This window comes from Dicentrarchus labrax, unplaced genomic scaffold (assembly GCF_905237075.1).
Source record: "Dicentrarchus labrax unplaced genomic scaffold, dlabrax2021, whole genome shotgun sequence".
Lineage (NCBI taxonomy): Eukaryota > Metazoa > Chordata > Actinopteri > Moronidae > Dicentrarchus > Dicentrarchus labrax.
The window spans coordinates 16434225-16455136 of record NW_026136706.1 but is presented as its reverse complement, the minus strand read 5'-3'; the positions used below and the strand labels follow the sequence as shown (position 1 = coordinate 16455136).

At 40.2% G+C, this 20912-nt stretch overlaps 1 protein-coding gene across 8 annotated transcripts in view; it reads left to right on the top strand.

Annotated features, from left to right (window-relative positions):
• zmp:0000001200 (dedicator of cytokinesis protein 9) overlaps positions 1 to 20912 on the top strand; it is an 80403-nt gene that overhangs the window by 26145 nt on the left and 33346 nt on the right. For 6 of the 8 annotated variants that reach the window (XM_051403812.1, XM_051403810.1, XM_051403808.1 and 3 more), the window contains exons 2-5: positions 10051 to 10167; positions 16104 to 16193; positions 19140 to 19222; positions 20407 to 20476. In XM_051403812.1, coding sequence (XP_051259772.1) covers positions 10051 to 10167; positions 16104 to 16193; positions 19140 to 19222; positions 20407 to 20476 — 360 coding nt within the window. Of the gene's footprint in view, positions 1 to 6634; positions 6906 to 10050; positions 10168 to 16103; positions 16194 to 19139; positions 19223 to 20406; positions 20477 to 20912 lie in introns of those variants that run through there. The other 2 variants (XM_051403811.1, XM_051403809.1) reach the window with 2 other exon arrangements.

The window sequence follows — 20912 nt, the reverse complement described above, 5'->3', positions numbered from 1 at the left end:
AGATAAAAGCAGCTTTTATCTGATGATGTTTTGGGAGTAATGTTCCTAACTTAGACCATTGATTGTTTTCCTTTCAATGAACCGTGCTGAATGAGTCAATTATGCTGTGTTTACAAGTTCTTTGTTTTGAGGAGTTGTTAAGGAATCTGTATGTCATCAACCAGAAACTATTTATGGATTAAATCCATTTAAAAGCTTGAATTACTTGACTAAGGCTCTCCTTTACTCTTACCTTTGACTAAAATGCCTCATGCTCTTGATGTGCAATTATTATAGTATGGAGGACGAAAAATGACTTGTTCATAAATAAATACCTACATTCATATTTAATTTACAAAAAAAATATTAAATAAATAGCTGGAATGGTAAATAAATTAATGATGTAACTGATCTGGAAAAAAATGCCTTTGATTTATTTTTAAATTTCTACAAGCTTAGCTACATTTCTGTTTTTGTCTTTTACTTTGTATTCCTATATTACCTTATTAATTCCTATATTTAAGAAAGAAGTGGTGCCAATTAATTACAAATAAAATTGAATTATTTATTTATGTATTTATGTATGAATTAATGTGTTTATGATTAAGTCATGTTTTGTCCTCCATACATAATTGTACACTCTGCAAGTACAGTACAGTCTCTATCTCTACATAAACATTTAGTCTGCTATGCTGATGTTTTCTCTTTGATATCTCTCTAAAGGTTGAATATTTGACAGATTACCAACATTACGTACATACCGTGTTCACCAGTACATCGCTTGCAGACACTGACAACCAATAAAATCACCATCCTTGTAGCTTTCATGTCTTGTCTTAATGGATTTACAGTAAAACAACAGCACACTTTACTCGGCTTCAAGGTTGTTTTTCTTGGTGATTGCTTCCTACTTTTGGGATGTTTCAGCCACCCTGAGGAGGGCTTCAGACGTCACAGCATTGATGTGTTTATGTGAGTGTGTTTGCGTGGCTGTATTTGTGCTGCTCACTTGCTGACTGATACATGGGACCATTATCTCCAGCACTCAGGTTTGTGTACTTAAAAGACATTCTGGCGACTGCAGTTTGATTTTCCCACAGATTCAACTGCAGCGTTATTCATAGTCAATACTGTTAGTTACATTTAAGGCTCGGGCTGATCAATAAAGCTTTTCTGTCTCTCGATCTGTATTAGCCTCAAGTACTGTAGCACGATATGTTTACATTTTATTACTCTGTGTACTTTTTTATTTTCTAGCCACTGTGTGAGACGACTGTCTTTGCCTCATGATTACATCCTGTTATTTTTAATGCCATTGTATTCCACATCCTACTACAGTGATGTTATTAACAGAGTGTGTAGACATGGTGTGGTGTCATTATTACCTCCATGTTAAAATCTCATTCTCAGCTCACAGTTCAGTACTCTCTAGGGGATGGACTGAAAACAAGCTGCAGGATGGTGGGTCCTGTTGGTGCTGCTGTAGCGGGGCGGCGAGGGGTGGGCCATGTTTTTGTTACATTCCAGGTTACACCCTGTTTTGCTTTGGCTCATGCTGGGAAGGCCTAGTGATTGCATCAAGCCCCTATTATGTAATGAAGGAACCCAGTAGTGTTCCCATCCAGGCTGAAAATTACAACTTCATAGATGTGGAAAAAATGTGTGGAAAAATTACACAATGATAGCAGCAAACAAAATGAAAGGGGAAAAAAGATCAAGAAATCCACAAGCCACCCAAATGTATAATTATTTAAATATAAAGTCCATAATTTGATTATCGTGCAAGATGATGTGGCTTGGTGAATTTATTAATTCCTTTGTTAGCCTCTCTGTCTGTCATAAAATGACTCAGTGATGATGCATTTAAAGCCAACAAAAGTCGTAAATGTTTTTAGAGAATAAAACCAGAACCTCTTAAAACAACATTATGTAAGAGTTGGTATTTGCTGCAATCCAGTTGCAATACCACTGTCATAGATATGGACAGCTGTACACATGCATTTGTTATGATTACAATATTTATGATCAAAAACTAGCGAGTCAACAACTTTGCTAACACAGTCAAATGTCAAGCATGTGCAACAAGACAAGTCATAACAAGCCAGCTACTGACCAGTCTAACAGCAAGAAGAACCAGCTCACTATCTATTTTTGAAAAACTAAAAGCCAGTCCCAGATTTACTCTTGTCAGGCGGGCTCTTGCTTGTTCTTTCTGTCTTTTTCTCTTCTTACCTTTCCACCGTCAACGTCCTCTTCGATCTCTTCGCCTCTGCCATGATGTCCTTAGAGGCTGCTGAGCTTGGTTACGTTGCCCGGCTCCAGTTCTGGTGCCCATTTTGGCTCAGCTCCGCATCAGCATTCCCCTCCACCCTGGGCTGGAAAACCTTCTCCTCCCAGTGGTCCAGAAGCTCCCGTGCTACCAGTGGAAACACTACTGGTTCTCTGATCACCCAGTGCTGGGCGCTTTTCATTGAAGTCATGACCTCTCCTACCCTGCCTCTAAATAGCTTGTACCTGTAGACTTCATTGGTTTGGTTGGTCAGGTTTAGGCATGAGGAGTCGGATTGGTTAGGGTTAGGGTAAGAATGTTAGAGTAAGCCAATCAGAGGCAGAGTATGGCGCGTCATGATCATCCTAGCAAGAAAAATATTGCGTCCAAGGCTGTACAGCTAAGCTAACTAGCCAACAGCAGCCATAATTCACAGCAGTTACTTTACTGTCCAGCAAAAACACTCTGTATGTGTCGAGTTGAGGCGGAGCAGCTGGAGGACACGAGAGGGAAAACCACAAAACATAAAATATGATCCAGTTTCGCCAAAATGAGTGACATAGTTGGTGGTGTGTGAAAGCATTACACACTTGTCCCAACCCAGAGACCAAAGTTACATAGTGCAGTAACAGGCGTACAGGGCGATGAGTGGGAATGACAGAGGCTCCGTTCACCCTATTACACGTCACTGTAGCATCAAAATGATAGTGAAGTTGTTATTTTAAGGTAGAATTGTTACATAATGGGGCTTTAATGAATTTGTCTCAAAATATTCTGCCCGATTGGTTTTCCCACATCTCCGATATGACTGAAGTGAAATAACACAAAATGGCAGTTCAGTATGACTATCAGCCTACAGGTTGGTTTTCATCCCTTTCTAGTCCTCTCAGAATCACAGGCACATAATTGCAATGTGTAGTCATCAATGAAACTATTTACTATTTATCTATTTTTGTACATGTACTACCAATTCATTAACACTCAGTACAGCGCATATCCAAACTGCATTTGAGCAGAATACACTTTTCCCAAAAACATCCTGTTGCTTCTGCTTCTGGCCATTGGGACACTTTGTTGCTCAACACAAGGGTTTGTTCTGCTACTTAAAGGGCTCAGTAGGCTTTCCTGCCCGGACCAAATGCCAACTTGCCCCAAAGAAATACAGTTGTATTGGTTTCCATGGATAAATCTGCATAACACTGCAAAGTCTGAATTTGATTTCAGCATGAAGCCGAAAAAACTGCAAGCACTGTGTTTGTTGGGAATCCTGTAGCAGGGCTGCACTGCAGAAAGGAAGTCTCTCTGGAGTTACTTATCTCTTATGTCTGGGAGAGGAAGCCTGGATTCGTACAAGCTCAGAGATCAAAGTCAAACATCTAGCACTTGTAATGTAGCATTACTCTCTTTGCACAATTAACTACATTAAAGGAAATGTCCAGCAGTGTTGGTGGGTTATCATTGTAGCCTGTAAGCTTTAGTGTAGCTGAATGGATAGTCCACCACTCCCTTATTGAACAATAAACTGTCTGCTGTTGTTCCTGCAGAGTCTGGTTGGTCAGACTGTAAACTGACTAAATGGATTAAATTGTGTGTGTGTGTCAGTTAAACCGTGTTTAACCAAAGCATAAATCAGGGAGTGTGATACAGTAAACAAGTATTTTACAAAGATGTCTGATAAAACTGGCCCCAGGAGTGTGGTTAGAGGAGGGGGAGGAGTGCACTGCTGTGAGCATCCAAACTGGAATTCCGGTTATCATAAACATCCAAAGAATCATTTGTAGAAAAGTTGAAATAATAACTGTGATCCTGATAGATGTTTCTGAAAAAGCATAACTTCAGTTCAACAGTGTTGTGTACAATATATAAGCAAAGTGACTGAAAGGCACACAGGAAGTGAATGATGACTCACTCTGCTGCTTTAAACACACCTTAGTGAGCTCATATGCCCGCAGAATGACTCTGATTCGTAACTCACTCCACTATGGAGCCTGTTTCCACCTGATGCAGAGGATTATCTTATATCCCTTAAACACACACACGGTTCCCGCATATATCAAGGTATGCTGATCTGGATCTATGCCAGAGCGCAGCTCACACCATCATATTGTGATGTGCCAGACAGAGACCTGTTCTTGTGTCAAAGTCCGTTTTCTGTTCAAATTTTTAGTTTAGTTTTTTTTAGAGTTTACAGCAGGGTTGCCTTCAGGTGTTGGGGTGACCACTTAGGTTCACGTCAGGGTAAGGTGATGGGGGACATCCTGGTGGCTTGGTGCTTAAGATAAATATCATATAAAAATCCCAGGTTGGCTCCAGGTGTGGACCTCTCTCGGCATGTTTTGTCTCTGTCTCTACTGTCACTATCCAGTAAAAAATAAAATAGAATAGTTAAAGGAGAAACACAAATTGATGAGGAAAGAGACTTTAACACCTATTTGCATGCATCTCTGTCAAGTACAGTGATAGTAAGTTCAAGTAGGCTACTAGAAGCAGGAGCAGACAGTTATCCTCCATCAAAAGAGAAAAACAAACCATCCAACAACCCCAAAATGTTTTTTTGAAATAGATGCCATATCTCATTAGGTAGCAAGCCACCTGGGATTTGAGGGTTATGACGCCATGCAAACTGGCAACTCCAGATTGAGGATAGGACTTGCATGTAGTCACTGGCCCAGCTGTTGTAATATTTTAAAACTGCTTTGGAGAACCACAGACAAACTCGCTCTAACTCCCCCCCCCCTCAAGACTTCAAGCTAATCTACATTAGACACACCCCAGACTTCTCATAAACTGATACTGAGCATTTCATCTGTGTTTGGGTAAGACAGCAGACATAAAGTTACTTCCAAAACTGTACATATTTTTCAAAATGCTCATAACAACTTTTAACATGAAGCCACAGTTAACATTAGCACCCACCACCTCAATGCATTATTATTCTTACTGTATTGATGCTAACTGCTAACAGCTGTAGCCACACAAGCTAACAAGTTAACATGTAAGTTCTCTCCAAGCAATCAATGCCATTTGACATTGTAGTGAAAGGGTCAATATTGAACCTTAAAAATACCGGTACTCAAGTTACAGTTATATCTGCCAAAGAGAAACAGTAGTTCAGATTTGTAAAGTTATAACCAGACAATGTTTGGTGTTTTTCAATATTTTGGCATGAAAGATGACTGAAATAATTAATTGATTATCAAAATTGTTCAATCATTTTAGTATTATTATGGTTTACTGACTTTCACTGCATCTGTATTGTGATGATACAATCCTATAATGTTACCATTCTACCAAATTCTGCTGATTACATTATTATTATTAATATTGATATTGAATATTCCAATCCCTGTGTGGGGCCCATAGGCGCATGTGACAATGGAAGGGGAGCAGCTGGAGAGCTGACCTGGCCCCTCCCCCCTCGCCTTTAAGCTCAGACGCAGGCGTGAAAAGATAACATCCTCCCCTGCTGTGGCCCACTGAGGAATCTGTAGGTCGGGCCCACTCCTAGGTGGGTTGACTGGGGCTGCGTCGTGCTGGAATGCCCCTAAAGCAGTTGCATCAACAAGCACCGAGACAGAAGCTGGGCCTAATCTCAACTTTGTGAATACTGTCCTAGCTGCAGTAATGAAGTGGAACCAGGTGTCACGACCTGGCTCTGAAGCTATGACAGAAAAAGAGGGAGATGCAGGCGGAAGGCAAATAATAAGTAATAAAAACTTCAGTGACCAATGGTTGTCTGTCACTAGATGACTAATTTGATATACTGCACCCGTGATTCAGAAAAAGTTGAATGATATGCTCCTCAGTCTTAGACTTTAGCGGTTAATGTGGGTCAAGATTTGTCCGTGTTGTTTCTGAACCTACAATCTGATGAGCTCAGTCTGGCAGCTTATCTGTCATGTTTATGTGGAAAATCACCGCTAAATCGCTGCAGCGGATTCATTGGTTGTTGCCCTCATACTCTATGTATCCTGCATATGCTTGAGTGGTTTCTTTAAACACTGTAACTTGCCAGCGATTGAAGTGCCCCCATTGTTGTCTCATTCTCTCCTAGTTTGTTCCTCTTAAAGAAATCTAAGCCACCTCTTATTTCAGCTGTCCCACACAAGGCGTGGACAAGTCCCTGACCAGACTGTAATACTTGAGGAATGTGTATCTTTTGTTTGCCTTTTGTCAACCCTGTGTCACTGTGCAGGTGGATAATGTGGGGTCAGATAGCTTCATTGTGTGTGTGTGTGTGTGTGTGAGAGAGAGAGAGAGAGAGAGAGAGAGAGAGAGAGAGAGAGAGAGAGAGAGAGAGAGGGTGTTTAACTCCCCCAGGCAGCACAGCTGAGTGTAGGAGGGGCCACCTCCTCAGCCTGGGTGTGAGTCCACTGCTTTCAGACAGGCAGAGCAGTTTGAGAAGGGAGGGTGTTAAGCACGAGTCTGTGAGCAGAAACTTCCCAAACCTTTTCCAGCGCCAGGATTTTTCTCCATCGGATATGCTGGCAGTCCAGTTCTCTTTGGGAACTAGCTCGGAGATATCTTACCACAGCTGTTGACAATGCAAGGAAGGGCTAGTAAAGCTCCAAAGAAGGAGTTGGTCATTGAGAGTCCGCAGCAGTACAAGAGCTTGGCTGCAGCTGAGGCTGAGGTAGACACGGTGCCACAGGTGGTGGTAAGTCAATCAAGGACTTTATATAAAGACATATACTTTTTGGTTTAGAGCTCTGTCGGTTTGTCAAAGCTTTACTGATCTATAAGTACATCTTACAGTGTACAGTGCTGTAAAGTTTAACCACAGCCATAAAGCCCCAAAGCAGGTGTCATGTGAGCGTCTGTGCTAGTTCACTTTTGCCATCTCTTTCATTGCACACAACATTGCCAGCTAGCATTTAAAATTTGCAACGCAAGCACCAGCAAAGAGGAATGTTGAACTTTACCAGCTCTTAACTACCTGGAGGGAAGCAGCCTGCAGTTTCCTCTAGTTTATTCTTAAACATCATGGCTTGTAAAACATTTTATTTGGCTCAAAAGTCAACCGTGATGACAGCGATAATTTCCTGCCCTGCGATGAAGGTGTCCAGTGGTTCGGATCTCTACAGAGCCATTTGAACAGTCAGTAGCAAAAGATTGAATGTATCAGTTAGTGGAGAGGCACTACACAGCACCATTGTTCATTGCTGTGAGAGGGTGCAGTGATGGGAGGAGTGGGTGCTGCAGCTTAACAGCTGCTAGATCACTGTGGAGAGGGAGTGGAGGAGAGGCTTCATAAGTTTCTGTTTTATGCTCTTTCCAGGGATGACTGTCTGCTTGTTGACTTAATTATACAGATGTGCAACATGTTGCCTGCATTGTTCTGCTCTGATTTATTTTTAGACTGTATTCAGAATGTTTATGGCATATTTTAGAAATACTAGAAATATGTGAAATAGAGATAGGAGTGCAATATGTTCAGTCTATAAGACATAACATATTATATTATAACTTAACAAGTTATTTCCAAGGACTAACAGTAATATATAAAGTTGGGACTAGGACCATTGACCATGGTCAGCACTGTGGGTTGAGGGAATGACAGAGCTCTTGCTTATTATGTATGTTCATTTTCTTACTCAGTGCTGAGTGTACTGTGTGGTTGACCACCTTCAGCCACTGACAAAGCAATGTGTAAGAGCCCAGAAGGGTTTGGAGGACCACAATAGTCAGCAACAAGAGTGGGGTTAAGAAGCCATCACTGGTCAGAAGATAAGGGGGTCAAATATTTTAGCAGATACTTTTAAATATCAGAATCCCATTTTAAACACAGATTTTGAGTGCAGTAGCATCAGGTATTTGGGAAAGTAAAAGTTTTTTTTTACTGTTTTTCCCTAAGTGATGCTGAACATCCCGAGGCTGTTCATTGTTAACTGCTTTCACTTCTTTTCACTAACTCCCTCTCACTTGCAGAGCCTGTTTGTTAAATCCCCTGGTTTATTTACTTCTGTGTCATTGTCAGTGGGTTTGTTTTCCTGGACATTGGTACATAATGACAATGCAGCTGTGGGTACCCAGAGTTCTTAAGGTTTCACCGTCTGGTACGGGCTATCTGGTCTGTGTACGGAGATGTAGAGATTTTAGGCGTTTTAGGTTGCTTCAAGCGAGACACAGACTCATACCTGCATACACCATATCTCTCCGACCTCTTTAATTCTCTCCTGACTTACCCGCCCCGCCTGCCGAAATCTTTCCATCAATCTCTCTGCTTTTTCCTCTCTCATGGTAGAGAAAACAGTTTGTTGAAGTGTGACTGCATTTCATTGTAACCACATTTGTGTTATGTTCAGATAAACTTGTGAAAAAACAGTGGACTGATAATGTCACAACCTGCTTTAGCTGGCAGACTTGGTGGCACCATCTCTGGCCTGCTATCCCCTCCTTGTCCTTGAAACTAATTCAAGGTCCTGCCCCTTCTGTCCTCCGTCCTCAGCTGTGCTCTGTTATTAACAAGGTTGCTAGCAACATGTATTTAAGCAGGTCGATATCCATGACTCTCCCTCTGAGATCATGCTAGTATTATCCGTCCCAGATGTGGAGGCAACATGTGAGCTGCGCTGTCGCTCAGCCCTGGAGTCTGGCGATGTGTCACAGTTCATTTTGCACTTTGCCGTTTCCCTGGCTGTTAGATTTATCCTCCCGTCTCATCAGCTACAAGTGTTGACAGCTTACTCTCAATCTAATGGCTGCTGTATCTTTGCAATGAATAAGCTCTCTCCAGCCTCGGCCACTGAAGTTTAGTGGGTCAGTACTTCAACATTATGGAGACACTATGACTTGATGCACCATAAATCCTTAATCACCTTTTGATGCTCGTGAGAGTCAGCTACAAAACAACATAGCAAGCTGAAACTGACTTCTGATATGGGATTTCTGTCAAGTACACTGAAAGTAAAAGAGGATGATGGAGGTTTGTTTGTTTTATGCTGTAGAGGATAATTGTGTTATATGAAGTTGTTATTATTGTAGTTGAGTGTAATTGTTTCCTTGTTTCCTCGACAGACATGTCAGGGATCAGCATCACGACCTTCCCACTGCGGAGGCGGATGCTTTTTCTGTGGTGCAGATGGAGGCCTGATAGACGTATCGCAGTGTATTTAACAGATAGCATGTGTTGGTAAAGCCTAATGTGATAGACAGCACTTCTAGATCAATCAAACTCAGTGTGGAGGCCTGTATATGCACAACACCATATCTGCTCCTGTGCACAGTCATATGCGTCATTTGATGGATTTGACTTGGAAACTTGTCTGTTTTCTTGGTGCTGGTTTCGGCCAGATCATGTGACTATAATAGTAAACAATATTTAACATTTGCAGAGATATATTACTTCCTATTTGTGTGCACTACACTGTTATTGCACAGTGTAGTGCATTTCATTTTCAATGTACACACTAGTCTCTGTTATCACTCTAATTGAAAGGATAATCATTAATAGCTAAATCTAATCTTAGACCCTCTTTCTGTGAATTTTACCTGATGAAGCTCTGAGGACCGAAACTGTTCATAAAGGGAGTAGTGCTTATAATATTACCCGGTCAATTATAAAAACTTAACCAACCATGAAGCACAACATTCCCAGTTCACGTTGAAATCCATTACCCATCTTTCTCCTTCCTTATTTCCTGTCATCTCTCGACTGGCTCTAGCTAATAAAAAATTTGGGGAAACAAACCTAAAAACTGTGTGTTGGCATGCATGTCATGCCTTTTAATGTTACAGTTATCAGTATTTGTGAACTTCCATCAAATGTTCCACTAACAGCGTGCTTCGTCTGTGTTCTCCAGGTGAAACCGAAGGTGATTGAACCCTTGGACTATGAAAATGTTCTGGTGCAGAGGAAGACACAGATCCTCAGCGATGTCCTCAGAGACATGCTGCAGTTCCCCATGGAGGACTTCGAGGTGAGTTTGGGCAGAAAAGCCTAAATCTGGCTCTGGGTATTATAGCTGGGCTTAAATTGGTCAGGAGTAAGGTTTTAAACTATGGAAGTAATGTAAAGTAAGTGGTGGTATGTACCTTAGGGAGTGGTTATAACACTGCCAGAGCTAGGGCTTTGATTTCCAGTGGGGCTACTCATGTGAAAGCTGGTGAAAGTGAGGCACTTTAGGTGAAACATATCCACTAAATAATGCGTCTTAATGGTAGACTGAGAAATGTCACAGCTTGTACTTATACTGTATGCCAGTAAAAAGTGCTACATACCCACACAAGGTCACACCGTTTATTGTTGTCTGTCCAACATCATTATTTAACCACCCACTTGCGTGTTTTCTTTGTTGTGTTTGTTTGGCTTTTGCAGTCTTTTCCTTTGGTCCTGGCATGGCCAGCATTGTGAGCACAGGGTGGGGTCATTCACAGAGGATTTCTTTTTTGTTTACATCCTTCCATGCTGTAGCAAGAGAGGGGTCAGGGGCCATCTGTTTAATTGGCTCATTTTGTCTCCAATGTTGTGACAGAGCAAGTGTTATCTACAGCCACATTGTACAGGACGTACTCTCCCTCACACTTTCCCCCGATGAGGATGGAAAATCTAAAATGGAAATCTGGCCCAGTGCTTGTATTTCAGGAAATGAGACTTCTTTGAAAGATGTGTCCTTACCAACAGCAGCAATGAGATGTACAGTATATCCTCCAATCTGACCCTGCCACTCTGTCTCACGGCCCAGTGGAAATTTTATAGAGTTTTTATTGTTATAGCTCTCCTTTCAGTGAGAGCAGTCTTTGTTTCACTAACCATGATGGCTTTAACATATTTTGTCTGAATGCCTACACTGCAGAATAAGACAGTGCAAATAAGAGTGATTTTGATGATTTATATACTGTTACAAATGTCGTGTAAAGTTACTATTTATTGTTTTATGTGAATGCAGCATGGATGCATTTTTTGCTTCCTCTCAAGCCTCTCTCCCACCTGCCCTTCAACTTGTAAATCTGGAGAAATTCTCCATGTCATAGTCATATGGGTAAAGTGAAATCTTCCACCACAGCTCTAGTGGGAGTGAAATCCTCAGATAGTGTAGAAGAGATGTTGTAACATTTCCACACAAGTTTTCTTTTCAGAAAGTCAGAAAGAAATGTGAGAAAGGGCTTCACGTAAAGAATAGAACAATTGGATGGGGTTAAGGTGCAAACCATGAACATCAACATCCCCCCTTTGTTTGTATGTCATTCACCATCTCATTTCCTGTCATCTCTCTGTCATCCATTCTAAAATAAAGGGAAAAAATCCCCCCAAAAATTCCAATACCACCATTATACGTAGGACACCTTTGAGTCAGCGACCAAACAGCAACACACTATATGATAATGTTATCTTGTGAGTTGCTAGCTTTAAAAAAAAAAGCTTTCTTTACATGATAGAAGTTAAAAGCACCAGATGGGTACACTTTTCAAATCAGTCTTTAAAATCAACCTTTCAAATACCAACATATAATAACATATTTTGACATAAATATAACTGAGATGCATCTGAGCATTATTTGACCCACAGTATATGGGATGGTGTTAACATGTGAAACAAACCTCTGGAAAATTGATGTTTGTGTGAAGTGTAAATGACTAAAACCACTATCTGACCCAGATCACTAAACCAGGCCATATTTACAGTTAAATGTGTAATGGGGACTAACTGTAAGTGTATTTAGAGTGAAGAACCTTTGAATTATGTCCAGTTACGGTACTGTACAAACTCTCCTTAATGAATATGGCAGTCTGGAATAGGGTAAAAGTGAAAAGTATGTGAAGCCAGGGGTTGTTACAGTTTACAAAGACCCAGCAGCTGGGTGCTCAATGACAGCGGGGCAGCCTTGACTTTGTCTTCTCTTGTATCATGCTCCTTCAGCCTGCTGCTGTGAACATAGCATACCAGCTTTACACACAAACAGTGTGTTGTCAGGGCCTGACAGGTGATTTTGACTGAGGAAAAAAAAAAAAAAACACCACCACAGGCGCAGTGATTGAACCTAACATCTGTTTCGACCTCCCCACACTCTTGTTCAAGCAAGGTTCTAATCAGCTTCTGTGTCAGAGCCCTGTCAGTGTTTGGTGCTTTTAGTGAAAGGAGGTACAGCCAGTGTGTATTGATACAGAAACCTCCATATGAATAGAGACAGTCCTAAGTATACAGTGCTAGTTGGTGATAAATCAAGGCCAAAACAGGCACAAAGAGCTCCTCTGTCTGTGTTGTTATTTTTGTATATATTCTGGCTGTTTCTCAGTAATAGAAACCACTATCAGGTCTCTACCTTTATCTTATCCCCACTGGCACATCAGAAGTTATGTGTTGGTACTGGTCTTTTGTGAGCCAGTGTTTATATCATCTCCATCTGGTTTTGATCTGGAAGCTGTTGGCACAGGCAGTCCTGTGTAGGTCTCTCTATGCTCTCTCTGCAAGGTTTCTGGAGACATTTTTTGAGGATTACCAAGAAGGGGCCCCTCCTTCCCTCTTCTCCTCAATTTAGGTCTAGACCCTTCCCCGCTGTAAAGCCTGAGATGAGGCTGATGATGTTTCCATATTTATGTGATTGTTAACAAATACGATAAAAACGCCAAAACCGACTTGTTAATTTGGCTGTCAATTCTTACCAACTTCTGTACCCTGCTTGTGGCACTCACCCCCAATATTCATTTGTTCCTACAAGCAAAAATATATATATATTTTAAAGTGTCTCACATATAATTTCCTTTTTATCAGCCGGGTGGCTCAGTGGCATGGTTAATTCCACAGACATTCCTGTCCCCAGGGGGATAATTGTATCAGGTAAGAAGTTGGACTCAAACTAAACTACAGTGTCCAGCAATGGTTTGGCTCATTTCTGTGTTTACTCATTTTTAAACAACAATGGAAGTGTATGGCACAGATTAATAAGATATATCATGGCTGGCAATACTTGTAGGAGAAATTCATTGTTTGTTGGTTTTAGTCTTTTCATGGGATTTTAAAAATATACAGCGTTAACCTTTAATACTAGGTTGAATTTAGGAAATATGACACCGGTGCTGATGTTGTAATATCTAGAAGCTCACTTGGTTTAGGTTAGGTTAAGGAGAATGATTTAACAAATAAAATTTTGATGGGGTCCCGCAGGGTGCAGCTATATCCCGGTGCTAATTTTGGCCTTATTTCACCAGAGAATCACATAGTTCTCCCTGGTGACTTGTAGTCCAATTAAATGCTTCCTGTTGCCCACTTCCTGGCTCCCTCTTACCTCCATGCCTGTTTATTTCTGCTGCTTGGATTGCGAAGATTGTCATCTCCCCTGCAGGAAACCTGGCTAGCAGAGAGGAAGGGGAGACTTCACGTTCACAAATACGAGCTCGGTGGAATTTGACATAGTTGACGTAGCAGCGCTCAGTTAAATGTAAGGTCATTCGGAGGAACAGTGAGGCAAAAGAGAAAGATGGTAGTTTAGCATTTTGGCCTAAATGTCCTTTCAGGTGTCAAGAAAGACACAACTACAATGACAATGAAAAAAAATATTGTTTTGTTTTTTAATTTCTCGAACCAGCCACTTAAACTTTCTTTAAATTGTTTTTTATAACGTATATACTAATAAAAATTCCATATACTACAGGGTAACTACTATTTTCACTATCTATTAATTTGTCTGTTATTTTGATATTGTCTATTTTTTTGACAATTAATTATTTGGTGTAAGTGTTATAAGTATAATTCTATAGGGCCAAAGGAGAAACAGTCCAAAATCCAAAATTATTTAGTTTACAATGGTATAAACAGAGAAAAGCGGCAACCGCTGAAACGAGAGAATGTTTGGTGTACTTTTTGCCTGAAAATATGACTTAAACAATTATTTAATCATCAAAATAATGCATTATTAATTTTCTGTCGATCAACTATTGATTCATCTACTAGCTGTTTCAGCCTTAGTGTTAGACTGCCATTATTACAGTAAAGTGGTGTGTTAAGATGACAAAATATTACCCCAATAATATAATGTGCAATGTCCTTTGGTAGATTTTATTTGCATAACATGATAAAAAAAAAAAAGCTAAACCTTTTTCAAAAATCATTATTTAACTTAATGTTTTCCAGGTATCATTGGATTGAATTGGACACTGTAATATTTTGGGGGTTATAAACACATTTGGCTGATTCATTCTATTTAAAATAACTTGACTAATGCTTTTTTTCTTCAGTAAATACAAACACTGTGGTCAAAATAGTTTCATTTGTTTTGGTCCGCAGTAAATTGGACTGTAAACTAATGACATGGACAATATTTCTGCTCAAAGCACTTTTCATTAGAATAAAATGTGCTGGGAAAAGATAAAAGGTTTTGTCTGCATCCCTCACATCACAGACAACACAGAGCACACATAGATGATGAGCATTTGACTTGCACAAAGCCCGAATTCACTGCTTTCCTTTTAACTCAGTCAGCTGAACGGTTATCACTTAATGGTTGTATTCATATTTCACTCTTCCTCGCAGGGATTATGTGTGGTCAAATGCACTTTATTTTAAAATTTCAGAATTAATCCTTGTGCCAAGACCTGATGGTGATGTACACAGCAGGATTTTACCCAGGGAAAGTTTAAATAGAGCTCCAGCTTTCACACTGCTGCTGGAAAAAAACATTAAAACTGACCTAGAGATTGTCTATGAAAGTATAAGTTATGCTTCTCTCTTGAAATACGTCATCACACCATCTCCTTCACAGCTTACTTCTGTAACCCATCCCATTGTAGGAGTTTTAATGAATGTAATAATTTGGATGTATAATTGTTGTGTGAGGTTCACAGGTTTTGAGTGAAATCTCTCAACAACTATTAGACAGGTTGCGATGCAATTTGATACAGGCATTCACATATCCCTCAGGATCAACTGTAATAACTTTGGTTATATTCTCACTTTTCATCTGAACCATCATCAGGTGAAACTTTTAAACTGTCCAATACTTTGGTTTATGACATGGATGTATTATTAGAGTTGAGTACTAGACAGAAAGATGAATCTTTGCGTTGTGGCTTGAGAAATGTTCAAGATAAAACCTCCATGGATAAATTCATAATGATAAAATTCACAAGTATCATAATTGATCTTGTTTGCAGTTTGAAACACAGTATTTTTTTTGGCGGTGCCATATCCAGGTCTTATTAGTTATTACACATCGATTCCCATGAGCCTCAGCTGTACTTTCTGTTTAGTACTGAGAGGCAAATGTTAGCATGCAAACACACTAAACAAAGACGGTGATGGTAAACATTATCCCTGCTAAACATCAGCTTGTTAGCATTGTCATTTTGAGCATGTTAGCATGCTGACACTAGCATTATCTCAAAGCACCGCTGTGTGCAAGTACAGCCTTTACAGAGCCTCCAGCACGGCTGTTGACACTCAGTCTTTTAGAAATATGATTTGAGGTTACAGGCAGAGCCTTGATTATTGTTGCGCTATGAAACTGCTGTTCGGCTACAGCGCACAAGGAACCTGTTGGTCAATAGTGAAAGACATGAACGGAGCATTAGAGGCTCTGGGATGCATCTGTACAACGGTGGCAGAGAGCCAGACTCAGGGTGTGTCTGTGGGTTCTGGAGCTGAACAGTATGGACAAGCATCCTGCCTCCCTCACATACTGCCCCTTTGAACCCTCAGAAAGACATCAGTCCTCTCTCAAACATAGAATAATATTTAACAGAACACCCACAAGCAACTGTGTCCAGCTGAGACCACAAACTGTATGACTGGGTGAAGGTGTCCAGCTTGAGAAATGTCTTCCACATTTTGTTTCAATTTCACTTTTACTATGTTGTCAAGTTTATTGTATTTTCCACATTCTGTTTCTCGTGTTGAAAGAACTATTGCTTTGTTTTGCAGATTTCCACTTTGAGGCGGCAAGGGAGAACGCTCTACCCTACAGTGCCTGAAAATGCAGAGAGGGAGGCCCAGAGTCTATTTGTCCAAGAGGTAAGCTGATTTAAAAAGCCCTGAATATATATTATTTTAATCAACGCCTTAGTTTGAGCAATGGCGACCAATGTCAATCAAGCCTGACCACACCCACACAGTTCTGATGAAGGAACATGGGCGTTCAATATGGCAGACTTTGTACCCTCTGTAGATAGAAATGTCTCATTGTAAGGTAACAAAAACACAACAATTCCTATTTCCAGGTGATTATAAACTAATGAAAACATATATTGAGCATAGTGTTAGTTCAGGCAGGCCACGAAGTCAGCTCTCAGTTACAGCTATATCATATGATCATAGCTAGTCATATACATAATCGGCTAACAGCTCACCTGATTCCCTCAAGCATCCATTGGCAAATATCATTCATGGCGCCTTATTTAAGCTGCTTTAGCCTGCCTGCCTATCTCTGCTGCTTCCTCTACAAGCCTTTTTGCAACCCACCTCCACCCCAGCTCCTCCTTTTTATGTTGTTTCTAATTAATCAATGTCATTTTCTGATTGACGCTTGCTCTGTTCTGTACCCTGAGGGGTCTCTGCTGCCGCTCTCCTTGTCTTAAACTTTTCCACGTAGGCACGTGGAAGGACAAGGAGGTCCCAGAACAGAGCCATACCGCCAAATGTAATATTCCGCTTTGGAATAAAAGATATTTTGACAAAAGTGATCCTGACTGAACTATTAATAATATATCCCATTTCTACAAATAGATGCTCCTAAATGTTAAACACCGGACCTCAAGCTTCCCTTCAAGCACTTTAACTGATTACACAAAGATAGACAGTTTATTTGATTGCAGAACATGAACAAACCTGTTGATAGTCGACTGGTACAAGAGGTTAGGAAAGTATATCACATGAATGTAAACCACACAGACACATCGACGCAAAATAGTGACACTAATGTGAGTCATTACCAATTTGCAACCTAATATTAGGAGCAATGTACGCAGCACATCAGGAAGTAGCCTGTAGAAACTTTTGTGTAAGTGGTATCTGTTCTCATTACAGATAATTACTGGAGACAGATGGACTATTTGTTCTGTATTTCCTCAGTAATATCTATTTATGCCAGGGGACATAGGAATGATAAAGTGCAATTAATTTCCACAAGTTTATCAAAGTTCTGGTTATTTTCCATCAGGGTTGGTTTATGGTGCTGTCTGTTGGTGCTGAGTCTTGAATGTATCTGTTATCAAATGACTCAAAACACACACTGAAGTTTGTAAAGTGAGTTTGTTTAATTTAATTGCAGTGGGAATGAAAAAATATTTTCCACTTGGTGCTGATAAAATTGTGAAATATGGCAACAAGAGGGGGAATGTGTCTTCCGCTAACCATCACAGTGGTTTACCATCCGGCCCATGCACACTGCTCTTACTGTGTGTTTTGAGTCACAGACCAACTGGCTGCCGACAGTTCACCTTCCAGGTCAAAGGTCAGTGTTTAGGGAGCCTTGTCTGAAGTCATAAAGAAACTAAAACTCCCGGTCTAGTGCTGCGTGACATCACCAGGACAGCTGTGCGGATCAACCCAGCAGGAGCCTCTCTGTTTCCGATTGCTTTCCTGATCAGGTTGCATTTCGTCTCCCCAACGGAGCAGTTCTTGTAAACGGCATGTATTTCTGTAAAAAAGATCAGTGAGCTACTCCTATCACTGACTCTAACAATAAACAGATGTCTCCTTTCCAAGTAAATGGAGATAGAGATACACTCCCTCCCAGTTTGTACTGGTGTGGGTAGTTAGACTGAGGTGAACTCACCATACACTTTAATTGTTGCTCAAAACAACCATTGTGTTATAAATGTGCTTAATTGGGATTATTGGGATATTTTGTCCATCAGAAAAATTCAACACAACTTTCTTTTCAAAGTGCCTCATCTTGTGGGCTGTACAATTTAAGGATTTTTCACACTGTCTTAGAATGGAGAACCTATTTTACACATCAAAACCTGTTTAAAGGTCTTGAGGAGTCATACTATGTGAAAAAAGTTTAAAGCCTTCTGTGGCTCCAGAGGGAGCTGTGCTAAGTTTTATAATTTTTTTCAGGCCCAGCTGAGACTGGGGATGTGGAGTTGACAGAAGTGGGCTTACGAGACCGCTCCCCATCTGTGCTCGACACTATATTAGCTGCTGCTACTCCACATAACGCACCTGAATCTCTGACTGAACTGTCTGGGGTCAAGTAGCATTGTGGGTAATGTAGGCACCAGATTTACCAGACAAGGAAGTAAAATGCATGGGGGAAAAAAGACAATAGTTTCATTCAGGTCAGTCTGTCAGTTTAAAGGCTCTGCTGCACTTAATGGAACAGAACCCTAATTAGTATCAGTGGTAACACCTGTGTTTACCCTACTGTTTCATGTCAGAATGTCTGCTGTGAAAAAGGTATATATATCTCTGATTCTGTCCATTGTGAGTCTGACAGTGTATGGAGTGCATGGCCAATTCTTTTAAAGGTGTCAGTATGCTTCAACCACAGTGCCAGTCAGATAGTTGAAGAGCGTATGAAACCTCCCCCCACAATGTTCCGACATTGGAAATGGGGAAGCTGCTTCTGATCAATTCTGTGACTTTTCCACACACAAAAAATGAAAAAAATGTTCATACGTCACAACTGTCACTGTTCCTTTTCAAGTGTACAACCGAGTGCAAAATACTGAATGCCTTCCAGGAAAGTTTGTCTTAATCATTATCCCCATATTTAAATATTGCATCTCTTTAAATGACCGCAAGATTTTGGCCCCAACTCCAAGTTTGGCCATTGTGAACATCTTTAAACACTCCTTCAGATATTACTGGACAACACGTCTTACAAACCAGTTTGTTTGAAGCATACTGACACCTTAACGCAGCTAAAGTACTCTGGCATTGTGTATTTTATAGCATTGACACACTGTGCAGTATCTAACAGTGGTCTGTGATTTGTTTCCATTGTCTTCTCAGTGCATTAAGACCTACAAGTCTGACTGGCATGTCGTCAACTACAAGTACGAGGACTATTCTGGGGACTTTCGACAGCTTCCAAAGTGAGTCTATAGTTAAAACACCTCAACACTACTGTACACTGTAGTCACAGAGATAATGCGGTAGTGTGCCATGACATTCTCATGATGGGCAAGTAAGAACAGCTACTGCATATAATATATGGATGCCAGAGATTTTAAACTAATAGACACAGTCATACACCTTCTTTTCAGGTCACCTAGACAAACTGTCACCTTTTTGTTTCCTGCTTCTGAGACAATGTTGTTGTGACTTAATTATAAGGAAACACAGCGCACAAATAATTCTTATTTCCACGCAGCGTTTCCTTTTTACGATGCACTGGATAATTCCCCACTGCAGTCAGTGTGGAAACCACCCTCATTGTCCAGAGATTGTGTCATCAGCTCCAGCCTCTTCCCTGAAGAATATCTATTTTACTGCCAATATGTTAGAATATGAGTTGACAATGACCTTTTGACTTTGACACTATCACCGCTGCCAAATGTTTTGTCACTCTACTGAATCTGGGGAAGTTAAAACAATACACCGTGACGCGGATTGCCTGTTAAAAGCCTCACACTGTTTTCAGTTGAAGTGATTCTTACCTTTGGCACGTTTTCATTTTCCAGCCGGCAGTATACACCTTAACGTCTCCACGAACAGTCAAGTGCCTCCTTTTAACACTCCTGGAATTTCCATTTGCCATGATGTTGCCTTTTTCTAACTCTCTCGAGACAGCTGCATTTTTAAAAAATGACAAAAACATGAGGGAAAAATCACATAATGTCAGTCACACCACCTCAAACCACATGTGCTTGAAAGTTTTTTTGTAGTAGGAACTGAAATGAAAGCAAATAAGCAAAGCTCAGTCTGACTGTGATATCCTGGACAGTAAAATGTACATAAACATCCTGAATAAATGTGTTCATTGAGAATAGTGTCGGTTTCCAAAGTGGTAAATTAAGACAACATTATCTAATCTTGTATGTTTAACATGTAAAATATAATTCATGAATTCATTTGGGAAGTAACTATGAGCAAAATCTATCAGATAAATGTGTTTGAGAAAAGGATATCTAATTTGAAACACTTAAGGACCTGAGTGCAGTGCGTTCCCTTGACTTGTAGTAATCTGTTGTAGTTTGTGATGATGTTACGTGTTGTTTTCTAACCTTGTTAATACACACTATGGATGCCTTTTTAATGAGAATTGATTACTTTACAGCAAAGTGTCCAGGCCTGATAAACTGGCTGTCCATGTATTTGAAGTGGATGAGGATGTTGACAAAGAAGAGGTGAGTCTATATCTTACTTTTTCTACCCGTCAATAACAATGCCAACCATACATTTACATTCATATATATGTATACATACTACATATATTTGCAATGTTAATAATGAGTGTTCATCCTGTTTTTAGGCATTATTACTCAGGACCATTTACTTTATTAGATACCCGGACCAGAAAAGATGTGTCTAATTCCAGTCATCAGTTTTGCCTTTCCTGGTTTCATTATAGCTGTTAAAGTGATAAAAAGGCACTTTTGTGTCAAATAGCTGAATTTAATGGAAAGAATTAAGTGTAATTAGAGTTAAAGACTTTTGCTTGCGCACCATATCTCAAAACAGCCCTTTTTCTTTACACAAAGATTTTCAAGCACCATTTGGATCTTTTCATCCTCATCTAATTCATCTATGACGGAGTGGGTGTGTGTTTTTGCAGATTAAATG